Raw genomic sequence first — 24,678 nt, 5'->3', positions numbered from 1 at the left:
GTTATATTAACTTTGGTTACGTTTGGATCAGTCTCTGCATTTCATGGCTGGATCCATCAGAATCTCTGTAATGGGCTGAACAAAAGCCGATTGTGAATTATGGTGAAGTTTGTGGCTCTAATCCATTTCTAGAAAGAAATGTGTAAATGGCATATTTTTTTAAGTATTGATCAAATTAATGGTGTTACCATCTTCACATAAAATCCATGGTGGAAATTATTTCAATGAGAGCAAAGAAGATCTCTTATACCCTTCTTGATTCACTTTTACCTCGGAAATGTACCCAAACTTCATTTTCCATCATAGCCTGCTTAGCTGGAAATTGACACACAGGTACATTGCTGAGGTAAAATCCCCAAGCCTGTATATGCAGCAAAGTGACAGATGAGAGAAGTGGAGCAGAACCATCTTACTTCCTCATCTGAAGAAGAAAATAAATTCAGCAGCAAAACCCAGACTAAAATGTGTATTAACCGATGTTTGTTCTCTTGTGTTTTCTTCCTCTCTGGCCAAGATGTGCTGTAAGGAGCTAGTCTTGCCCTGTAGAAAGCAATAGCTACAGATATAAAAGCACAGAAATGCTATCTCAGAGCAGAAAAGGAGCACCAGAATTCATGCTTTGGTACTGTTACTGGGAGACGGCTCTTTGTTTGGAGACAACTTCATAGTGATTGGATAAACAATTTGACTTCAATTTCACAAATTTGTAATCGTTCCTGCAGCACTTCCTAACTGACATGGCAGAGTGGTAACCAGAAATACAGGAAACAAGTTATTGAAGTTATTAAGGCTGCTTAAAGTTGCAGTGTGCAGTAATATTTTGCTTCTGAAAACAGGCGAGAGGCTTTGTGACATATATGTTTAATTATCCAAAGAATGTTTTAAATTTGTAACTATGGTTACATTCTGTCTCTAGGCAAGGCTTGAAATTTGTGCATTGAGAGATGCTGTGGCCATATACCTAACGCCAGAAAGCAAGTAAGATGCTAAGTAGCTTGTGCTGTTGATTTAAAATGAAATGCCTGATAAATATGAAAAAACTAAAATAAGCTAAATATAGCTTAAATATTTGTGTAAAGTAATTTTATTTCAAATTAATTTCAAACAATGGCATACTTTGAAAACTCTGTTATTAAGCTTATCTCTGGTAGTGGGAAATATTGTTACTTTTATGATAACATTTTGAGCAGTATCTTTTCATCTAATTTTGGGAGTACTACTTCCCCGCTCTCCAAGTGTCTGGCAGAGATAGGGATCTGGATGAAAACAATTTGGCAAAAACACAGATTTGATAAAATGAAAATCCTGCTTGTTGCCATCAAAACAAAGTGATTCATAGTCTCTGGGTCTCATCAGACTCCTCCTGGTTCCTGGATCCCCGCTAGAAGAAGTGGTCATTCATCTTCTGTTAGCCAAAATGTATCCTTCCCACTTGAATGCAGATTTGGACACTGTTACCTATAGCTCTGTCAACTTAGCATTTGACTACTATAACACTCTCGATGTAGGACTCTTGGAATGCCAGTCAGCTGTTCAGCTAGTGTAGAATGCAGGGCCTGTCTCTTAAGTACAGCAAGCCAGTGAGAGCATATACATCTGTACTTCATTTTATTCCTGTTCACTTCTGGGTGGAATTCAGATTAACTATTGTCTATAGCACCATAAATGACTAAGACCAGTTATTTCAGAGACTTCCTCTTTCTCTGTGGCCCCTCACAACGACTATGTTCAGCATAAATACTTTTGCTGTCCATCTCCAGGGTTTATCTGGGATCAGGTATTTTCAGTGGCTGTGGAATTTGTTCAGGCTAGAAGTCTACCTGAGCCTATGGCTGGCTATATTCAAATTATTCATAAGCCTGAGGTGTTGAGTTGATAATGTGTTAATTTAGCTAAATCAAAACATTTCATAAATTAAAGTATCTATTCATGAAGATATGGAGGGAGCTGTGAGAGAGAGCTATTATGCCTGAGAAATATTAAATATGTTTGCATTACAGCTCAAGCTTTAAGCAAGCTTTGGAAGCCCTGCCGCAACTCTTAAGTGGAGCAGACAAAAAGTAAGTGTACTTGCACTTTCTTTAACATTTATAATACCACTCTCAAGAGCGCTAGTTTTTTAGTGCAGTACCAAAATAGTGGTGCTGAAGAATAAGTTATGGTATTTGACTTTTGTGAGTCACAGAATGGCAGCCCTGATTCAGGACAAAGCTCTGATTCAGTGTGGCACGTTGGACCTAAATTATACAGCAGAAACTTTGGCTTTATGTGTCACTGCTCTGTTCCCTAGTCCAGTCTAATCAATACAGTATCATTTTTGAATTACAGTCAATTATAGCTTTCCACGCTAATTTTCAAGTTTCAGTGTGCTGCATTGTCTTATTCTATTGAATACCAATAACTGCATTGGAAAAATAGTCAGGGAGGAAAACAGAAGGTTTTGACAATTGGTGTCTTGGGGAACTTGGAAGACAGTTTTGTTTGGTTTTGTAATCCAAAGGCTTTAAATAAGAGGGGAATGTAGCGCTCCTTTAAATTTAGAAGAGGAAATTGAATTCCTCTTTCCCCATCCCAGCAACCCTTGACAAAGGTATTCTGCCCTGCTACATCTAAACCAGTATCTATATAGCAGTGGTGGATAAGCACATTAGCTTGATGTTTATACTAAAATCAGAAATAGTGCCGACATTTAAATTGTCATAATTAACTTTCAGAGTTAACACACATTGTGGTGAATGGACAGATTCATGTCTCCAGACCTATTGTTTCAGGCTCTCAGCAAATTCAAGCAAATGTTGCTGTGTTCATTTCCACTGTTTGTTCACAACTGTAAGGGCTAGAAACTTTATTTTTTTCCTAAATGAAAGCTTAGATTCTGGAATATAATTAAAAACTAATAACTTTTTTTAAAATAGCCACTTTTACCATCACCTAATTGTATTATGCAAGGGCCTTTGATACGGGCCCAGAAGGATTCAGATCTGAAGATGATGGCCACTGTGACCCCAGTCTAGCAAAGAATTTAAATATGCTCTTAGATTAAAGCATGTTAGTAATGCCATGTGATAAATGGGCCCACTCACACACTTAAGGTGAAGTATGTAATTAGCACTTCACTGATTTGGGGCCAGAGTGCACAGCACCTTACAATGTTGAGCCCATAACGAATGTATTTACACATACAACACACACACATATCTCAGAAAAACAAACTTGGTATTGGTTTGTGTTCTGTCTATGAAACCAAAGATGCGTGAAACATTTGCACGGAATCCATTCAGACATCACCTTAGTTCAATATTCTGTAGACACAAGCAAAGGATGCTTGCACAGCTACAAAATTTGTGAACCTGGCTTCCCTGCAATGGGCCTCCATCCATTTATCCAACAATTACTCCTTGCTCCTGTCATCCACAAGCCTCAAGACCTCTCCCCACCTTTTAGAGCTCTACAGGAGGGTCTGAAGATAGGAGAGGAGCCTCTTCTGGGGTAAGGAAGGTTCCCCTTTGCAATTGGAGTTCATCGAAATTAAACTTTCAGACAAAACCATAAGGCTTGGTATGTTTCCAACCACTGTGCACTGAATTACAGAAGGCGGTTCACAAACAAAGCATGGTACAGTTTTTACAGCTCTACCTCCACCCAGAGGGCAGCTCTGAGGCCCAGAGAGTTAAGGATGTGTTCTATACCTTACATTATTTTCTCATGTATGTTACCACTACATCTGTAAACTTCCCACACTGTTCATGACAAAATTACAAATAATTATGTTAAATGTATTTTTTATGGAATGAGATAGAGCTGCTGGTGTTACCAATAACACACTCCATGTAATATTGAAATATTGCCTGCGTGTGAATGATGGATGTCCTCAGTAGCCCTTCCCAGAGGGGCTGTTGGGGAAGTGGGTATTCATTTGTTTGTGCTTTCACTCGCTGATCCTGGGAAAGACACACACCTGTTAATTTTACAGTACACAACGTATTATTTGTTTTTGGAAGGAAATGATTGGCAGCTGCTGAAAGGAAGCCTGCAAAGGATTTTATAAAATTGTGTGAGCTCTCCTTTCTTGCTTCTTTCAATGTTGACCTAAAAGTGTTGGGGTTTCCCCCTCCCCCCAAAATGCTTAGTTTTACCTTAGAAATATGAATTCTGATTTTCCCTGCTTTTGCTGGAGGTTTTCTTGTCAATCTGAGATGCTCAGTGTGACCTAGTTAAAGGGGTGACAGCACTGAATCTTTAACAAAATCTCCATATGCATTGTAGCTGAAGAGGAAAGATGGTCTGTGGTTAAGGCACTCGACCTCTGTTCAGGAGATCAGGTTTCGATTCCCAGCTCTACCACAGACTTCCTGTGTGACTTGGGACAAGGCACTTAACCGCTCTGTGGCTCAGTTCCATATCTGTAAAATGGGGGTGACGGTACTTCCTTTCTCCCATCCTTTGGCTAGTGTTAGATTGTAAATTCTTTGATGTAGGAACTGTCTCTTATTACGTGTATGTACAGTGCCTAGCGCAGTGGGACCCCCAGTCTCATCTGAGGCCTCTAGTCATGCCTGTGACACAAATATTTTCACTGAGTTCAATAGGTGGTAACATAAACAATAAAAAGTTTTAAATAGCCTGATGGCAAAACTCATCACCTTGCATTTGCTCAGCTTTCAATCTCTTGACTTCTGTGATGTTGCCATTTCACTAGGTCTCCCGGCACCATAGAGTCTTCCGAAGTAGCAAACCAGGCTTTAAAAACATAAAAAAGCTCAGACTACATTATTTTGTGTGTGTGTGTTTTCTCAGGGTGGTAGGCACTGTACAGACACAGAGAAAGAAACAGTTTCTGTCCAAAAGAGTTTACAGTCTAAATAGACCTAGACCAGGGGTGGCCAACCTGAGCCTGAGAAGGACCCAGAATTTACCAATGTACGTTGCCAAAGAGCCACACTAATATGTCAGCAGCTCCCCATCAGCTCCACCCCCCCCCGCACCGCCACTCCCAGCACCTCCCACCCACCGGCAGCCCTGCCGATCAGCGCCTCTCAATCAGCTGTTTCATGGTGTGCAGGAGGCTCAGGGGGTGGAGGAGCGAGGGCACAGCAGGCTTAGGGGGCAGGGCGGGAAGGGGTGGAGTGGGGGCAGGGCCTGTGGCAGAGCCAGGGGTTGAGCAGTGAGCACCCCCCAGCACACTGGAAAGTTGGCGCCTGTATCTCCAGCCCCGGAGTTGGTGCCTATACAAGGAGCCGCATATTAACTTCTGAAGAGCCACAGGTTGGCCACCCCTGACATAGACCATAAGGAGGGGGGAAAGGGGGGGAGGCTGGGAGAAAGAAGCCCACTTTTTTCTTTTGCAGGTCACCTTTTACATGAAAATTTATTTTTGAAGATATCATTTATATGAAGGCAAAAGCATACAACTTGATAATACCTCTGAGGCTATGTTCTTCCATGAGCACATAATTTTTGCTGTCCCGTTATGCAGCAGGTTAAATATAACTTGTGGTTGCTGTACATCTAAACATCAGCTATATATGGTTTTGTGAACAAGTGCCAGCATTTGACCTGATTTAAGTTGACCATGTATTTGAGAACACAGAAATAACTGCTAAAGCTTTAAGTAGGGTTTTCCCTTATCTTATTCAACCACACAAAAACAGGCTTCTTGCGATGCATTCTAAAAGAACAAGCTTGTGGGATTGTAAAAAAAGTGTCAAGTTAACACAATGTGGTCCTAACATTCCCAATGCTCCGCTACTGATTCTCTGAAAGCTGCTGCTTCCAGTATGTGTCTGTTGGTGTCACTGCAGTGGAATTTGTCATTTTCCTGCTATATTGTGAGAAATTATAAGAATTTTCATACTAGAACGAATCAGCAGTCTCTCTGTTCAAGTATCTGGTCTCTTAACCGTGGTCTATACAGGATCTGTTACCAAAGGATGTAAAACTACTTCAGAGCACCCAGTTGTCTGATATGATACTGTGGGAGGGTAAGAAAGTACTAGAGGAACTTGAACACAACAAAGTAAGATTTTCCTTGCATTACTCACAATAAGTGGATTTTTTTAAAAAATAGGTGTGCATCTACAGTACCTGCTTTTGTAGTAGGGCATGTTTGCTCCTGATATGCTATATTGGAGAAACTTAACATTTCATATATACCGAAATATTACTGCCTTAATGTGTCCAAGGTCAGAGAGCTTATGATGTATACCACATTAATTACCTTCTAAATAAATGGATAAACCTAACTTGAAACACCCCAAATCTGTAAACTCCCAATTGCCAAAGTTATAAAATGTTTTCTTTTTTGCAGGTTATTAGAAGAGCTACTAAACAAATTTAAAAGTAGTATGCACCTGCAGCTCACCTGCTTTCAAGCTTCTTCAGCAATGATGAAAACATAGACAACAGCAAAACGCAAGCATCCCACAAAAGAACACAGTTAAACATACTCCCATTACTCCTGGCTGTTTCCTTTAAACACTGAGCAGAATACTTAAATCATTGGAGTGGTTGTTCAATTTACTGGCAAGCAATAGTGTGATTCCTGTGGTTATCCTTCAAAATAAGAAAGATTATTAGAAATGCCACAGTAAAAAAAAAAAATTATCTATTGTTTTTCATCCTATCAAGGCTGTTAGACGAACTTTGCTCTAATATCCTCTCCTTAGCTGTATGTTTATAGAGAAATCTTCATGTGTATGCCGCAAAGTATATTTCATTTGTTAAAAATATTTTTTGAAAATGGGGCATGTTAAACATTTCTGAATATCTCAGTTTGAAGCTCCCTGGTCGCACAGGAATGCTGACGAGAACGGATGTGTATATTGGCATGTTGTAAGATTCAACTGGTATAAACTATCCAGATGCATACTACAAATGTTACTACCTGCAGATGGCTCTAATACACATTCAAATATAGTATGCAGGGGAAAGGAGCTGCGTGTTTGAAAAATTTAACACTTTAGGTATTTTCTCTGCCATTGTCTTCAAGTGCTCACAAATCTGACTTCTTGGTGTTTTTTAAATTCAGCTGATCTCCTGGGCCGGACAATACTGTGTTCTCTATTCTAGTTCAGTCAGAAAGTCAAAGTTAAATATATAGCCGAAATATAGCAGTACTTTTCAGTGGCAACTTAACAGTTAGTGGCTGCTCTGCATTGTAAATGCAAGCATCACAGTATTTTAAATACATCTAAATCTTCACTAAATCAAATATTCTTTATTAGTTAAGGTCCAGAAGAGCAAACAACTTCTCAGATAGTCAAAAAAAAAAAAAAAAAAAAAAGCTACCGATAGTGTAGTGTAGGCCACTGGATTTTCCTGCTTCCTTCCCACTTCCTCTCCTGCCTTTCCTCCTCCTTTTAGACTTACTCCCTCTGTCTGCCATCCCTCCCTGGTTGTATCATTCTCATCAGGAAATACTGAATTCCTGTTGTGAGTGGGTGGAGATTAGGCAGACCAAAGACCAATTCTGCTCTTACTACCATAGGTGTATAATCCTAGAAGCTGTATGTATTGTGGCTTCTCTACTGACCCTAAAGACTCACATCCTGTGACTTAATGTAAAGTACAGGAAATAAAGATGCCATAAACTAAAACAAATATTAGTTAGTATAGGCTATTAGTTTTGGGGAGGGGGGGGGTTGTTTTTTTTTTTACTGATCTACTAAAGAAATAATGGCCAATACTTATCTGCTGTTTATGCATTTAAAGTTATTTTGGCCTGGTTTACAGAAGCCATCATTTGAATTCACAAAACATTTTTAATGAATCACCAGAAATTCCTTATCTTGCCAATATAGTTAAATGCTTTAAAAATAAAATATAGAGCTTCAATAATAAACTATGAAATATTGTAAGAAACAGTTTGATGCCTATATATGTGGCTAAATAAGCATTAAGAGGATTTTAATGAAAATCTGAAACTTTTTAATGTATATGTTTATTGGGGGAGTATTAAACAGTTACCTGGACCACTATTGTTTTCCTAAATATGTTATCTAACGTAAGCTGAGTATATAAATTTATAGTCACAGTTTCTGGTTTGATTGTACAGTTTGTTAGACCTGTAAAGGCACTAACTTCAGAATAATAAAGTGGTGTTTAAGCAAGATGACCATTAACTTTCTGTGAATTCATTTTTGAAGAATTTATGACCTTCTTTACATAATATGTGAGGTTTTATATTTGCATCAGCTAGGTTGCAACATTTATGAAGTTTTTATGCTCAAGTAAGAAACATCCCTCAGAGCGTCATTATATTGGTCACCTTATGTAACAAGAGATTGGTTGTTCTCTTCAAAACCTAAGCCAAGCCATTTGCTTTTAGTTGAGTCTTTCTACAAGAATGCTGAATGTTACTGGCAGAGAGGCTAAGAATAATGGGAAAGGGATCGCATGTTACTTGAATTAAACGTGGTGAGGAAAGGGGTCATGAACCAGTGTAGTACAAGAGTATTAGATTTCAAGAAAGCAGATTTGGGGGAAATGAAGAAACCTAGTGAACAAGGTGCAATGGAAAAAATTATTAAAATCCACTTGGGTGGAAGAGGGGTTAAGAATGCTAAAATACCATAATTAAGGTACAACAGACTACAGTTCCTCTGAAAAAGAAGATTATGAGGAACAAGAAGTGGTCAATGCGGCTTCACAAGGACCTGTTCAAAAATACAGTGAGTAAAAAGTACATTACTGGAAATGGAAAAAACACCAGAATACATAGTCAAATAAGACTTGAAGAGAGCACACATGCAGACACACACACACTCTTCATGATAGCAAAAGTGTTTTAAGGGTTAAGAGTATTTATAAAGATGTACGGGTTAGTGGCAATACTGGAGAAAAACTGAGTCAATTAGTAAATGGACCTAGATACTACACTGAGGGGCCTCTATAAGGCCAAAAATCAGCAAGGTACTTAAGAACATGCCTGACTTTAAGTGTCATTGGGACTGCTTACATTCTTAAAGTTATGTACATGCATATGTACATCCCTTCTGAATCAGCATCTAGATACCTAAGAAAGATTAATGACGACTCTAAAAGAATGAGCTGGATTGTTGGGGGTCTTTTCATCTACCATTTAAAAGAAAAATAAACTTGGGAAATTAGGAAGTGACAACAAGCATGTACAAATAGATCTTCATTAAAAATAACAGGTGCAGGAAATACACATCTCAGTGTGTCCAGATGTTATGCATCTTGAGGTGTTAAGGAATTAGCTCACAAAGGGCTTGTCCATGTGAGTGGGGTGTAAATTCCAGCACGTTAGGGTGTTTTGCATTACCTGTTCCTTCTGGACCCTGCTGGTACACAATGAAAGTTCCCTAGTGCATGCTAATGCAGTCCTGTTTCAAACAGTGCTATGTTAATGCACACTAGGGAGTTTTTATTGTGTGCCAACAGGGTCCACACATCATACCAGTTAGTGTGCCCCAAATTAGTGCCCATTAGAATTTATGCCACCCTAGTGCAAACTAGTACACTGGGTAGATGAGCCCTAATTTACTGAACTACTGAGAATTACTTTTCAAAAAGTCAGTGATGATTGGGGTGGTACCAAAAGATTGGGGGAAAGCAAATGGGGTACTGAAGTTAAAAAAGAAAAAAAACGTAATCAGGGGAGGAGTGACTCAGTTAAAGTGAACATCACTCCCTCGTAAAATAATTAAACAAATAAGGGGACAATCCATAAACATACAGAGGATAGTGTCACCAAAAGAAACAAGCAATGTGTGGGAATGAAGAACAAATCCTGGCAAACAAACCTGAGTTTTTAAAACATCTTCATTAATAGGCTGTGGAAGGTATAGAGTACATCAATGAAATTTGCAGATTATATTTGATAGAGAGTTGTTGAACACTCTTGGGGCAGAGAAATAATACAGAAGAACCTAGAAGATTGGAAACGTGGACCAAAATCCTGCAAACATTTACACACACTCTTAACTTTATGAATAGGCAGGGGACTACTCGTACTTAAAGTGAAACTTGTGTGTAAGTCTTTGCAGAATTGGGGCCGTGATTTGTGGATCAAGGATGTCAAGCAAATTCTGCCCACCCACATGCATCAAAAGCCCTAAATATACCAGAACCAGTACAAATTCACTATCTGACAGCAAGAAGGAGGTGAGACGCTTGTGCTGAGGGGTTGGGGCTGGACATTTTGTAGCTCTGTGGGGCTCTATGTGCTGTAGCACAAGGGGAGGGGGGATGACTGAGGGATTGAATTTACCCACGTACCAAACCATTGCCAAGCCTATTGCATCCCTGAGAAGTGTACTAAAGGTGAGATTTTTATTCACATACCCTATTGCCATGCAACTATTGAACATTCATTTCTGGGTACATCCATTACCAGAGAGAGAGACAGACTGGAGGGAAATCAAAGAAGTGACACAAAATGACTGACATACAACACAGATTAATCTATAAGGAAAAACCTAAAAAAATAAATATAAGGTGAGCAACAAGTATGGGGGAACAGAATGCATGCCTGCAGATACTTGGAAAGTCTAAACACCAAAGAGGGAGGGGTATTGTTCAGACTGATGCAAAACTAGGTGAAAGGAAGATTAATTAAAAAGAAAAATTGGATTAACACAGAAATTTCCTGACAGAGAGATCTGTGACTTGCCAGGAACTTGCTGGAAGTCCCCTGCCTATACACATTTAACACTTGACTGGTTAAAGCATTAGAAACTATATTATAGAAACTATTTCTGAACTGACCCCCTGGGGTTTTGAATTAAGTGGTTCAAGTGTTTTCCTTAAGTGTGTGTGATTTTGTGACATCATGCAAAAATGGCATGTTCTAGAGATTATTCTGGCTTTGTAAAAAAGGCAACATCAAGACCAGAATTTGGCTGTTACCATGATTACATATGATCTTCAGTTCTTTTTAGAAAAGACAACATGCAAACATATCAAAACTCCTGTTATATTGGGCCTAATCTAAAGCCCATTGTAATCAATAGAAAAACTCATAGACTTCAGTGGGCTTCGGATTAGGCCAATTGTCAAATTGTACATGAAAACCCATGCGCACGCAGAAAATGTACTTCCTAAGAGACAGAGTTAACATCTGTCCCAATCTGGGATCTCACTAGGGAATGAATGAGCCCTGCATCTTTTGTATTTGCTACACATGTTGTGGAACCATTTTGCAATGTGAAATCTACAGTGACCTTTATCAGAATAAATGAAAATTGAAATACAAGCAAAATGGTATCTAATCCTACAGATGGGCTCAAACCCTAAAATTCAGATCTGGATCTTGAACGCTGCCCAGTTTTGGGTGTTTTGATCTGAGGGTTGAATTTGGACCCATCTTGATCTGTGACAATAAGAGGACACTTGTATGTGTCAGCAAATCTGCTTCATGTTATGAATTGTGGCACACGTGGGCACTCTGAAGTGTAATATTTGGCTAGAGCTGGTAAAAGATATGTGACTTGTCAAAACAATTGGCAGCGCTTGTAGTCCTTGCCGTGCCACTAGAGCTTATTACATTGTGCTGGAGAGCATAAATATGATTTGGAGTGTCTGGGTTTCAGGACTTGATGTGAACTACATCTGCACCTAGCCTTGTTACACTGATGGCAGACCTCAAATGAGACTAGAGTGATGGCAAGTCTGTTCCATACTGTCACACAGCAGTAAAATAATCACTCTGGCATGGTAATTAACTTAAAAGTTCTTAGTCCAGGATCAAATTTTATACCCAAGGAAAAAGGCTAAGCAATTTTAAAATAATGTCAAACAATTAAAACGTTTATTAGATAGGGACTCTTATTTGCTCCTTTTGATCTCAGATATCTTTTTTTAATGGGGCTGACGCATTTGTTTATATCTGTCCAGGGGACAGAATGGCTTCGAGGGAATTAATAAGGGGGTTTAGACTTTGTTACCTCTATGTCACTGCTTAATGACAAGGCAAAGGCAGATAGTGACCAAAAGCTGTTACTACCCAACTGCTATCCCACCTTGAGTAACAATCGTAAACTTTTCATATATTAGGAAGGTCTGGGGCCTGGTGATCATGTGGATAGTAAACAAAACAACAGGTGCTTCAGGAAATGAGGGTGATTGTGTAGCAAGTAGCAATCTATACTGGAAGAATGTTGGGGGGCACTAAGTGTCTATTGAATGACACAAAATTGAATTTTAAAAGGTTCACACTGCAGTTTCAAATGGATATTATTTTATTGTTAATGGTTTATAATATGATAGTATTAATACGATATAATATGATCTCAGTGTTGTAGACACTGTATAGACAAATGCAAAGAGCATATTTTCTATACTGCTATTAATTTCTTTCCCTAAACTGTTGTGCAGTAATGCTGACAGCAGCTGCATTTCATTCCAGAGGTGGCTGTTTTTCTTCCAGTGGTAAGCGAAGTGATTTTCTTATTAAATGCAAAATCCTAGCATTAATGCACGGTGAAGATTCAAATAACATGTATGCAAATGTCAGGCGATTCCTAAAGTTAAGGCTGCTTCTATATATCCTTTCACTCAATGGGAACAAAAAGAGAAAATGCTACATAATGTGAAATGTAGACAAGATACTTTTACAAGAGCGGCATTCTCTGTTAGAATGTTCTGACTTTTGCATGCTTGATATTTCTACTTGAGCATTTCAGCAAACAGTAGTCTTTTGCATTTTGTTTTTGTTTTTTGGATTGTTGAACAGAAAAAAAAAAAAATCCAGAGCTATTTTTCTGAGAGGAGTATTACAAACGTTTGTCTTCACCTTTGTAAGTTTCTTCATCTAGAGCTACCATGTGTTAAAGGCTCTGTGATGCAGCAGCCTTCTTATCCTCTACGGCTCATGAGCACCATTAATTCCAAGTGCAGAGATTCTAAAAGACCTTCAATTGAGATGTTCAGAACTCATCCATCCTTAATTGGCATAAGTTCTTTAATACAGAGCTATTGGCCTGTGATGTTTTACAAGTTCTTCCAGTTTCCCCGATGGAGTAGGCAGGCCCTTATGTAAAGTCCTGAACAAACCCACTTAAAGGATTATGTCTGCACTGCAATTAGACACCAGTGGCTGGCCCATGCCAGCTGACTTGGGCTTGTTGGTCTCTGGCTGCGGAACTGTTTAACTGCAGTGTAGACGTTCTGGCTTGGGCTTCAGACAAAGCTCTGGGATCCTCCCACCTTGCAGGATCCTAAAGCCCAAGTCCCAGCCCAAGCCCAGATATCTACACTGCAATTAAACAACCCCACAGCCCAAGCCCCATGTGCCTGACATCCGCTGGCACAGGCCAACCGTGGGTTTTTAATTGTAGTGTAGACATACCCAAAGTGCTTAAGAACATAAGAACGGCCATATTGGGTCAGACCAAAGGTCCATCAAGCCCAGTATCCTGTCCTCTGAGTGTGGCCAATGGCAGGTGCCCCAAAGGGAATGAACAGACGGGTTATCAAGTGATCCGTTTAAGTCCTTTAAAAGAAGATAGTTGTGGGCAACTTAAATAAAGTAGTGTAGACACCCATTAGTATGCCTCCTTCCATTAGTAACAAAAGATCTTGCTATTTTAGGACTAATGAAATTAACTGGTAAGACACAGTTTTTTCTAAATGCAGCTGTTTTTCAGTTGTCAAAGTGAACCTTTTCTGATCAGAATATATGGGGGAAATGTGTTTTCTTTTCCTCATGTTCTCATTGCATAAAATAGTGTAACCAATTCTGCTGAAACTTCCTTCTTGTATAGAAAATTCTCAAATTCCTTTTGAGTTGGAAAGTTTTGAAAAAGGAGGATCAGAATAGAAATCTGAATTCAGTTGTATCTGTAGCAGATCTTGGTGCATACTATATACTTATGTTCGGCTTTTAGACCATTTGGCATCTTTCTGGATGAAACATCTGTAAATTACTCATTGTCAGTAACAGAGATTGAGGGAACAACAAGGTGAGATATGATTTGAATTTGGTCTTAAATGGAACCTCCCTGCCTGTTTCTAAATATTTGGGTGATCTAGGAACAACTGGGAGGTCCTGGTCTGTCTCAATTTCCGTGGCATGGGGGTTTTGTGCCTTTGACATTTCTGTTAATTCAACAAAAGTATGTTGAAATTCTCACTGTGGTGGAAGATCCTGCTTCAGCAAAAAGAGCACTTTCCTCAATTTTTTATTTTTATTTTATTTTATTTGGTCATAAGCAGATTTTCAGCATATACTATCCAGTCAGCTAGCATATAATTTAAAATGAGCAAGATGAGAAAATCCTCATCACTGTTCATTACTCACATTTTCTGATGAATTTTGTTCATTGAAGTGGCTTGCATTTTTTATATTGACAAAGAGGTGATTTCCCCTTTCAGCTAATCTTTTAGATATTCTGTAGATACTTATAAAATTGAAATGCTGATGTGCTACTTAGTATTTTTGGGTTGTGAACTAAATAAGTAGGTAGGTTCACAGAGAGTTATGGGAATCCATTAATAAAGCCAGGACAACTCTGAAACGTTATAAGGTAAATGTTTGAATGCAACTTTTCTAATCACAAAAGCATGGCCTGCATGGGGAGACAGCCTCCAAATTTTTCTGTTCAGGCATTTTAACATCAGACTTTCAAAGTGGCAGAAGCTGATCCCTCCATCCAAGTTGCACAATGCCATGTTAGCTATGATCATCGGAGTTTATAAAATGCCACCAGCCACAAGATAGAAGTAAACGTCAATAAAATCCTTCATGTTGTAAGAAAAAAATCTATCATGCATTCTGAAAGCTCGCAAAATAATAATGTCCTTGAGGAGAACACCTTAAATTCTTCAGCACAAAGAGAGAGGTACATCACATAAAGAGTGCCGGGTGGGATCAGACCTGTGGTCCATTTACTATCCTGTCTCTGACACTGGCAAATACCTGCTGCTTGAATAGGTTATGTGCTAGCAGCTGTGGTCAGCTGCTTATACCCTGAATCACTAGGACTTGTATCCCTTAAAAAAAAAAAAAAAAGCAGGGTGGGGGGGGGGTTGCTATCTAATTTGACTGGATTTCTCCTTATCTATATAAACACTGAATACTTTTTTGATTCCTACTAAGCTGTTGTCCTCGATGATACCTTTTGACAATTAAATCCCACAGGTTAAGGATGTGCTGCATATATTTTTTTAAAGTATCATCATAAAAGAACGGCAGGATCATACCTGAATTGTGTACTAAGATGTGACAGCTGGGGTCAGTGTGCGGGCGCTGGCTGGTGTTGGTGGCCTGTGCCATGCAGGAGATGTGACTAGATGACTTGAGGGTCCCTTTTGATCTCAAACTCTATGAAAATACCTCTGAATTCTTTTCAAAAGCACAGCCCTAGCTCTCGATTTTAGGTATTTAGGCCCCCATCAGCGTAGTATCTGGGCACCTGACAGTCTGTAAAGTATTTTCCATCACAGAAGCCCTGTGAGGCAACGTGCTGTTATCCTCATTGTCCAGGCATGGAGTTAAGACACGGAGAGGGGAAGGGACTAGCCCAATGTCATTTTAAAAGTCCATGGCAGAGTACTGACTTGAACCTAAGTAGCCCAAGCCCTAGGTTAGTTGAAGGGTGGCTGTACCAAAGTGTCAGCTTGTTGACACATGTTCACATAATAACCAGTGCCTGTGTGCATAAAGCATTATGCTCCTCAGAGTGCACCATCCATTGAGACCAATGGGAGATCGGTCTCTTGCAAAATAAAGGGAGAATGTGCCTCTTTGAAAAGACTTTCTTTTTTGTGTGGCCGTTGACTGAAATCCGCAAGTGTTTTGTATTACGGATAACTCTTGGATGTTACTAATAAAACAGATATGTTAAACTCAACTTCGTATCTCTAGCAGCTGGTTCAATGACATGTCTTTTGGCAACATTTGACTTTCTGAGATTATGCTTTGGAGAAGTTTCTGATTGATGTCTTGCAGCTTTATGTGATTCCATTGCTGGTGCTGTATTAAACTTGGCCGTGTAGGGTTTTCTGGACTCTCGTTGAAATCAACATATCAGAGTGGTGGTGGTGGTGATGTCTTTTCTCAAGTGGAAAGTCTGGGAGGCCCAGTCATGTAGAAAAATCTTGACATCCCCCTCATCAGTGTTGGTATTAGTAATAGATAAATGTATAATGAATATATGAAGAGCTAATGAGGGCTCAGAAAAAATGTTGTGGTCTCGTATGAATGGTTGGGTGTCTTTCCTCTGTATTGCTGCAAAAAGGCACGTGTACCGAGAGAACTTCCTGCCAGAAACTGCCTCCTCAGGAAGCCCTGAAGAATCTGCAATTTTTCTTCATACATAGTTTCTCACTAAATCTGCCCATAACTTTCTGTGGGAACCTGAATCCCTCAGTTCTTCTTTGAAGAGTGTCCCTGTGGGTGCTCCTCTTTAGGCGATTTCCTGTAGTCGGAGATTTGTGGAAGTAGTGCCTGGTTGGGTCACACATGTGCTGTACCCATCTCACACTGCTTCAGGTGGCTACATAGTGCCGTGTAACCCCCCACCCCCACCCCGTTCCTTCTCTACCACCTTTGGCTTAAGTCGAAGCACTTAGCAGCGCCTCTGTATGTTGTATCTATATAAACACTGAATACTGGAGTACCACGGAATGTATTCACTACTTTAATCTAGCTAGTCTGGTTATTTAGTGAATAGTTCATTGTTGGCTAGTTTATAATTACCTCTCCTTCACTGTTTATTTTATGTCTCTAAAAAAACCACACCCTTTTTTCTCTTATATTAGGATATTAAGTTTTAGTTGATAGTGAACCTTTAGATCAGCATATTGTCCTCCCTCATGGGAGAAAACCCACCAAGAAACCACATTCTCTGACTCAGCAGACCCTATCAGTACCAACTGCACTGGGACCTTCCACCTCTGAGGGACCATCTGGTATTGTGGGTACTGCACTAGCAGGCTAGCTCAGACAAGCGCAGCAATGGGAAAGCGAAACCTTCTGCCTCAGTACCATTGGAGTCGATGAGGCACTCGGCACCGAGCAGCTTGACATCACTGGAGGCTATGGCACCACCTTCTGTCTCCACAGTGCGCAGAGTCTATCCTCAGCACCAACAACTGCACCCCAGATATCGGTACCACCAAACACCTTCCTCGATACCTATGCTCTTGGTACCGCTGCAATTCCTTCGCCACAAGAATCTCCTAGTCTCCTCGACACCGGACTCTCCTCTCCTCAGTATCAACCTCACTCCAGCAGGCTCCATACAAGCCATCTTACCATACCATCTAGATTTGCTCCTCCCTTTTCAAGTGATGAGGGTGACAAGGATGGAGAAATCTACTCCTCCCATCATTCTTCACCTCCCCATACATCTACCAGAGCAGGTCCATTGTAACAAAGGGACTATCACCTGGAACCTGAAATTCAGAACTTGTATGGACACCCCTGGATGCCACCACTCATGCCTTTCCCACCACAGCTATAGTGGGACCCATGGGCAGCATACCACTGCAGATGCACTAAGCAGAAAATTTTCCCAAGACTGGAGTACTACAGAATGTATTCAAACAGTGGGAGTCCCCAGCTGTAGACCTCTCTGCGACAACTCAAAACGCCAAGTGACCACATTTCTGTTCCAGAGTGGGATTAGGTCCCCGTTCCCTGGGCAATGCTTTTCTCATCAAATGGGACGCCTTCCCTCTGGCCTCTCTTCTAGCATGGGTCACACACAAGATCAGGACAGACAACTGTAGAGTCATCTTAATAGCCCCCACGTGGCCCAGGCAAATGTAGTTTCCTTACATCCTAAAGATGGCCGTGTGCCCATCATGCACTTTTCCTCTTCTACCTCCTCTCCTCCCAGTATGTGGGCCAGGTTCACCACCCGAATCTGGCAAGACTTCACCTCCAGAGGTAGCTACTCTGTGGCTCCGAGAAGCCAAAATGACCTGTTCAGAGGAAGTAAGGGTAGTCTGTTAAATAGTCATAGAGCAACTACTCAACATACATACCTACACAAATGAAGGCATTTCAATACATGGTGCCAAAACAGACAAATCATGTTGGTTTCCTCTCTTCTACCATTGGTACGGGACTATATATTGGAATTTAAGAAATCGAGCCTCTCCATGAGGTCGGTCAAAGTACATCTTGCAGCTATCACAGCGTTCCACCACAAGATGGATGAGTTCTCAATTTTCACTCACCCAATCACCAAGCATTTTCTCAAGGGCCTTCGTAACATCTACCCCCAAAATACAAACCCTTACTGCATCATGGGATGTCAATCAGGTGTTACAAGGCCTTACCGAACCCCCATTTGAACCACTAGCCGCATGTCCACTACTCCACCTTTCGATGAAGATGCCCTTCCTCATCACCATCATGTCCCCTCAGTGGGTAGGGAACTGAGAGCCCTCACAGCACACACTCCCCATATACAACATTCTTCAAAAATAAGGTTACCTTAAGACTGCATCCCAAGTTCTTACCTAAGGTTGTCTCCTCATTCCATATGAATCAGTCCACTCATCTCCCATCATTCTTCCCAAATCTGCATAGGAATAAATGAGAACCAGCACTGCATACCCTAGACATCCGAAGGGCGCTAGTCTTTTACATCGAGAGAACAGAGACTTTCAGAAAGTCACCAAAATTATTCCTTTCCATCACAGAATGATCAAAAGGAGATACCATATCTAGACAGAGGCTATCTAAATGGATCTCCGGGTGCATTAACTTTTGTTATCAACAACAGCTGCAGCAGTACAGCTGTGCCACTGTGAGGTCCATAGTATAGACGTAGCCTAAAACCCCCACCGGGGACCCATGCACACTCCACCAGAGCTCTGTCTACTTTGATAGCCTTCCTTCACAATGTGCCCACTATGGATATCTCCAAAGCAGCAACATGGGCATCAGCCCACACCTTTACACAACGTTATGCCATAGAGCAGTGGTTCTCAAACTTTTTTTTCCACGGACCACTTGAAAATTGCTGAGGTTCTCAGCGGACCACTTAATGATCTTTCCAAATGTTGTTTGTACCATGACCTAACTATTGTAAAGTGCTTTGGGTAAAAGCACTATATAAAAAAAAAAAAACCCTTAATTAACTTTTTTTGTTCTACAAATAAAAGCAGACAACTCTCATTTTCATATCAGCAGTTTTACCTTTCTAATGCAATGGATGTGTCTTCTCTCCCCCACCGCAGCAGCCACCGAGCTGGGTAGGGAAGGAGGGCCATCTCTCCCCAGCAGCCGCAGCCCTGGAGCTGGGGAAAGCCGCCTCTTTTTCTAGCCGCCGCAGCCCTGCACATCCCAAATTCCCCCCACCCCCTCTTCTCACGCCACTGCTCCCTATTCCCTCCAGGCCACCACTTCACCTTACATGTGCATCTTCTCCAGGGTCCAGGCACCTCATTTAATTGAGCCGGGCCTGTGTGGCTTCATTCTCTTGTGTGCGGCTGCCCAGGCGTGCATCTGAGAGGGAACTATCTGCGGATCAGCTCGCAGACCACTGGTGGTCCACCGAACACAGTCTGAGAACCTCTGCCAAAGAGCATTCATCTATGATATCATATCTAGCATGTCATCAGATGCTCTGTTCGGACTAATGGTTTTATCGTCTGCCATGACTGCAACTCTGAAGCCCCTCCCTTCCATTGAGGGGCACTGCTCGACAGTCATCTAAAAGTTGAGCACCCACAAGAACACTCCTCAAAGAAGAAGAAGAAAAGGAGAAGGTTACTCACCTTTTGCAGTAACTGAGGTTCTCTGAGATGGTTGTCCCTCTGGGTGCTCCACTACCCTCTACCCCCCGCTTCGGAGTTTTCACACTAGGTACTTTGAGGTAAAGAGGGAACCCCGGGAGGGGAGGGGGTGTTGCACAGTGCTATGTACCCGCCTGGAGCGGCAAGAGATGGCGACGGCGCATCTGCAACCGAACCAGGCACTGCTCCTGCAAATCTCCAATTACCAGTGCAGGGGCACGCCATCACCTAAAGTGGAGCACCCACAGGGACAACCTTCTTGAAGAACCTCAGTTACTGCACAAGGTGAGTAAACTTCTCTTCTCTGCACCTGTAGAAAACACCTAGAGCAGTGAGCGTTGTGTGTCATATGTAGGCTTGGAAAATTAGATTTTTATCAGTAAATGTCGGTAAACGTTGATTTCACTAGACTCACACAGTGTGACAAAAAAAATTTCCATTGATAATAACTGACATTTACATATAGGCAAAGTGAAAAAGAAAAAAAAACTTCTTGGGAACATATTTGAGTTTGAATTCATAATATTTTCTTTCTATATTTTGGTATGTGATGTTGACAATTTGTGTTTTAATGGTTATTAACGTCTCGAATCCCAATGGCTATTGTCATTAAATAATTATTGTCTGGCCCACCCGCCCATAAAATTTAAATAGATAAAAATCAGGGGGGGAAATGCTTAAAAATAAACGTTGATATTATCTGCCAAGATTCTCTATAAAAAATTGAATACTGCCAAACCCAATCATACGCCACCTTCATCTAGTGGATTCATATTTCAAAGCTGTAAATGAGAACTTTCTACAGCTCCTCATACGCTTGAAGAGCAGCAACAACTGACCCCAGTCCATATATTAAAATCACAGCTGGTCAGGATTGTCTGTCCCTGCCCTACCTTGTACATTGCAATAAATCACTTCTGAAAAGTTGAAATAATTTCTTCAAAATGCAGTTATTGAATCTCCAGTTTTCTCTCTCTTCACCACATTTCATTGTCCCAGACGCGTTAATAATGGCATCACTCATGTACATGCATAGTGTAGCCGGGAAGGGTAAAGTCAGACCACCACCACCATCCACAGTAGACTCCATGTCCGTGTACTAGTCAGGGGTCTGAGGAACATTTCAACAATTCTGACTTTTGTGTTTGGGAGGCTGTGCCCTGCTATTTATATGGGACCTAAACCTACGTTTTCTTTCTCCACTACCAGTAACACAACGATATTTAAACCACGTGGCACTTCTGCTAGCGAAGTTCACAGAACTCAGTCTATTTTGCTCTGGGGAGGGTTGGGGGGAAGCAGGAAGTTGGGGACTGAGTGGTCCCTTTGAATACAGAGGATGTGGGACAGGCTGTTGTCCAGTCACAGCATGATGTAGATAAGCGTGTAGCTGAAAAGAAATTTTCTTTCTTTGAAGAGAAAGGGGGAGGTAATTATGGTAGCATGATGCCCGTTACGCTTGGAGAGAGAGAGAGTGAAAGGAGTAGAATGAAGATTGCAGCAGGGAAGAACAGGGTCTAGGAGCCCCAGTCACAGACCAGGACCCCACTGCGCTAGGTGCTGTACAAATACAGAACAAAAAGACAATCCCTTCCCCTAGAAAGCTTACAAATCTTAGGCTACATCTACACCACACACCACTGGCGGCAGTGTATAGGGTACATGTAGCTGTACGCCACAGTGAAAAACAGGCTATGCCCACACTGCAGTGTGTAGCTACAGGTGTCAGTGTAAGGCTCTCGCTGGGGGGAGGCAGCAGAGAAAGGATCCCCACTGCCTTTCCCGCTGGAGCCTTTCCCTGCTGCCAGAGTGTGTCTGTGCAGCAAGGGAAGGCTCCAGCAGTGGAAGCCTCCTATGGTGGGGAAGGGCCCCAGGAGCAACGAGCTGCCAGAACCTTTTCTTGCTGCCTCTTCACTGCTTCAATGGGGAAAGGCACCAGCAGTGGGGAGCTGGGTGGAGCCTTTCCCTGCTGTCAGATCCTCTCCCCACTGCCCAAGTCTTGCCTTGCAGCTGGGAAATGCTCCCGCAGCTGAGATGTAGCACAGACACTGCATGGCTAAAAATAGCAGTGTAGACAGGAAGGCATGGCTTGGGCAAGTAGAGAGCCATGAAAAACAGTGGTTCTCAACCAGGGGTACATGTAGCCATGTGGTACGCAGAGGTCTTCCAGGGGTATGTCAACTGAACACGATATTTGCTTAGTTTTACAACAGGCTACATAAAAAGCACTAGCGAAGGCAGTCCAAGCTAAAATTTCATACAGCAGCTTGTTTATACTGCTCTATATACTATACACTGAAATGTAAGTACAATATTTATATTCCAATTGATTACTTTTATAGTTATATGGTAAAAATGAGAATGTGAGCAATCGTTCAGCAATTGTGTGCTAGGACACTTTTATATGTTAGTCTGATTTTGTAACCAAGTAGATTTTAAGTGAGGTGAAACTTGGGGTGCACAAAGCAAATCCGACTCCTGAAAGGGGTGCAGTAGTCTGGAAAGATTGAGAGCCACTAGTGTAGAATATGCACATGGGTACATATTCACACCATTCAGGCATGTCTGTACTCTGCTTGTGTATACTTAAGCACGTGCAGGGTGGAGGGGGGACTACCTGAGTACATACTCTGCACACCACTGAAAGAAGCATGCAGTATAGACATAGCCTTAGTATAAGCCACAAGAGAACCGATGACATAGAAGAGGAAGATAACATGGCGGGATATTTTGAATACTAAGAACTTGTACAGCATAGTCAGAACTGGTCAGGGTTTTTTGTTTTTTGTTTTTTTACAAAAATGAAAGTTGTTCATGTTCATTGAAATATTTCTTGGAAATTTTTCAGGTTTTTGTGAAAAGCAGAAAAAACTTGTTTCTGACCAACACTGACATTTTAAAAAAGAAGTTTTGATGGAAAAAATTCAATCAGCCCTAATGATAATGTGTTCTGTGCAAAAAAAACCTGTCATCTTTACTTGGAAAGCCTATGTCGCCTTCTGTCTAGAGACCATTTGACTTTAGTTAGCTGCTAAGTGGAGGGACCAGTTGTGAGAGAGACCAACAGCGCTAAGCTTAGTAATTTGGAACTATTCATATGCTTAAAATTAAACACAGGCATAAGTGGAGGCAGGGCTGTAGTTCCAAACATATGAGCTATATTGGAGACAATATTGATTATGTATTTGGTCATATGTTACATGAAATGTGTATTTGTGTACTTTTTTCTCCCAAGTAGCTCTAGAGCTTCTATTTTAACTTTAACGTTAGCATTTTCTCCTCTAACCTGTGCTTATTGTTCCTCCTCTAAAATTGCATGATTTGGAATGGTATGGAAAGAATGGCAAATACCATAGATGAGCATTGTACTAAGAGCTATAAATGACCATATATGACCACGACTTGGTCAACTTTCAGAGAAATCAGCACCATGCTAGTTAAACAATACCCTAACATGAGATCTATTTCCATGTGAAAAAATTAGTTTACAAATTCAGAGAAATAGAATTATAATAATGCCAAAATGAGGTCTTTCAACTCAGGACCTCAAAATGCTTACCTGGGTGAACTCCTGGCCCCCGAGAAGTCAATGACAAAATTCCCATGTGTTTATCAGTTCAGAGACAGTTCTCCATGTCAGTATTATCGGCCTCATTTTATAGAAGTATCACTTGAGACATGGAGAAGTTGAGTGACTCATCCAAGGTCACACAGTGAATCAGTGACAGAGTTAGGGATGCAAATTCCCAGTTCTGTGTTCTAACCACTAGACGTGCACCTTCCCAAGTCTCCCATAAGCAGCAAATCATGTCAAATATCAGGTATAAACCCAGTCATTTTTGTTATCCTCTGAAAATGAGCATTCAGATTTTAAAATCACCTTCTTTGACTGCAGTTTTCCCAATGCTATCAGGATTAGAGTGCCACTATAGTAGATCAAGAAACATGTGTTCTTTCTTTTTATTATCTTAAACCTTAATATCTTGCTTTCAGGAAAGGTATACATTTGAAAAACACGCTTCAGATCCTCAAACAGCCTCTCGAGTCTTGTGGCCAGTTCATGCTGAATAGGTTATATAGTTTGTTATAATGATAAGTGTGTGTCCACTGCAAAAAAATAAATAAATAAATAAAATAAAAGGTGTATTTTTAATTCTGGTTAGCTAGCCTATACTAGCCAACTCTGGTTAAAGTAGCAGTTAATAGTTAATTTGGATTACCAACTCAAGTTAAAGCAGTTAAGTTGTCAAGGGTAGATATGAGTAAATGGAGTTTAGCCACTTCTCATTTGGAGAATATGGAGTTTAGATTAGTTTACCCACTTCTATTTGTACCACTACACCATTGAGTTAAAGCCTATAGGGGCCCCTCAGGTTGAACCTGAGTTACCATATCTTCACTGCTGTTTTAATCCAAGTTAGCTAACAGGGGTTAGCTAGCCTAAGGTAAGAGCACACCTTTTTTGACAGTGTAGACACGCCCCAGGAGAGCTCCATATGACTCCTATAACTGTTCTGAAGTCATAAAATGAAGATTTAGTTTAAAAGAAAAGGTTGTTTTAAAATTATATTTACTACTAAGTGACCGTATGGGTATGACAATCAGACATGCACCCAATATGGTCAACCTCTACTGACCACATCGTAGTAAATATTCATCTGGAAATCAGCTTGCTGTGTGCTGCTTGCTGTTGGGTGTTGCCTGAATTCATACACTATACACACAACATTTCCCATCAACAAGGTCTAAGATGAAGAATATATGCCAAGATTGCTCTAGCTGGGTTAAGCAGTTTGTTCCCTTTTTATCTGAGCTTATACATGTATGAGTGAATCTCGCTAAATGACTCTTAGGTTCCTCCCCTTTGAAAAGTGGGTTATTTTTTTTTTTTCATTTCTGTGGCTGGCGGCCAATTTGTTCTTTAACATGCTTCCTGCTCTTTATCAAGCTGCTTAGCGTGGGGAG

General features: G+C 40.9%; 1 protein-coding gene across 4 annotated transcripts in view; it reads left to right on the top strand.

The window, feature by feature from the left end:
• EXOC2 (exocyst complex component 2) overlaps positions 1-8,113 on the top strand; it is a 188,979-nt gene extending 180,866 nt beyond the window's left edge. For 3 of the 4 annotated variants that reach the window (XM_037893243.2, XM_043540186.1, XM_037893242.1), the window contains 3 exons: positions 917-978; positions 2,001-2,060; positions 6,308-8,113. In XM_037893243.2, the coding sequence (XP_037749171.1) occupies positions 917-978; positions 2,001-2,060; positions 6,308-6,398 (213 nt within the window). In that variant the 3' untranslated portion in view covers positions 6,399-8,113. Of the gene's footprint in view, positions 1-916; positions 979-2,000; positions 2,061-2,915; positions 4,851-6,307 lie in introns of those variants that run through there. The other variant, XM_043540185.1, reaches the window with a different exon arrangement.
• The last annotated feature ends 16,565 nt before the right edge of the window (positions 8,114-24,678 follow it).

Source organism: Chelonia mydas, chromosome 2 (genome assembly GCF_015237465.2).
Source record: "Chelonia mydas isolate rCheMyd1 chromosome 2, rCheMyd1.pri.v2, whole genome shotgun sequence".
NCBI lineage: Eukaryota > Metazoa > Chordata > Testudines > Cheloniidae > Chelonia > Chelonia mydas.
Note: the sequence above shows the minus strand (reverse complement) of the source record. Positions and strands in the feature narration are given on the sequence as shown.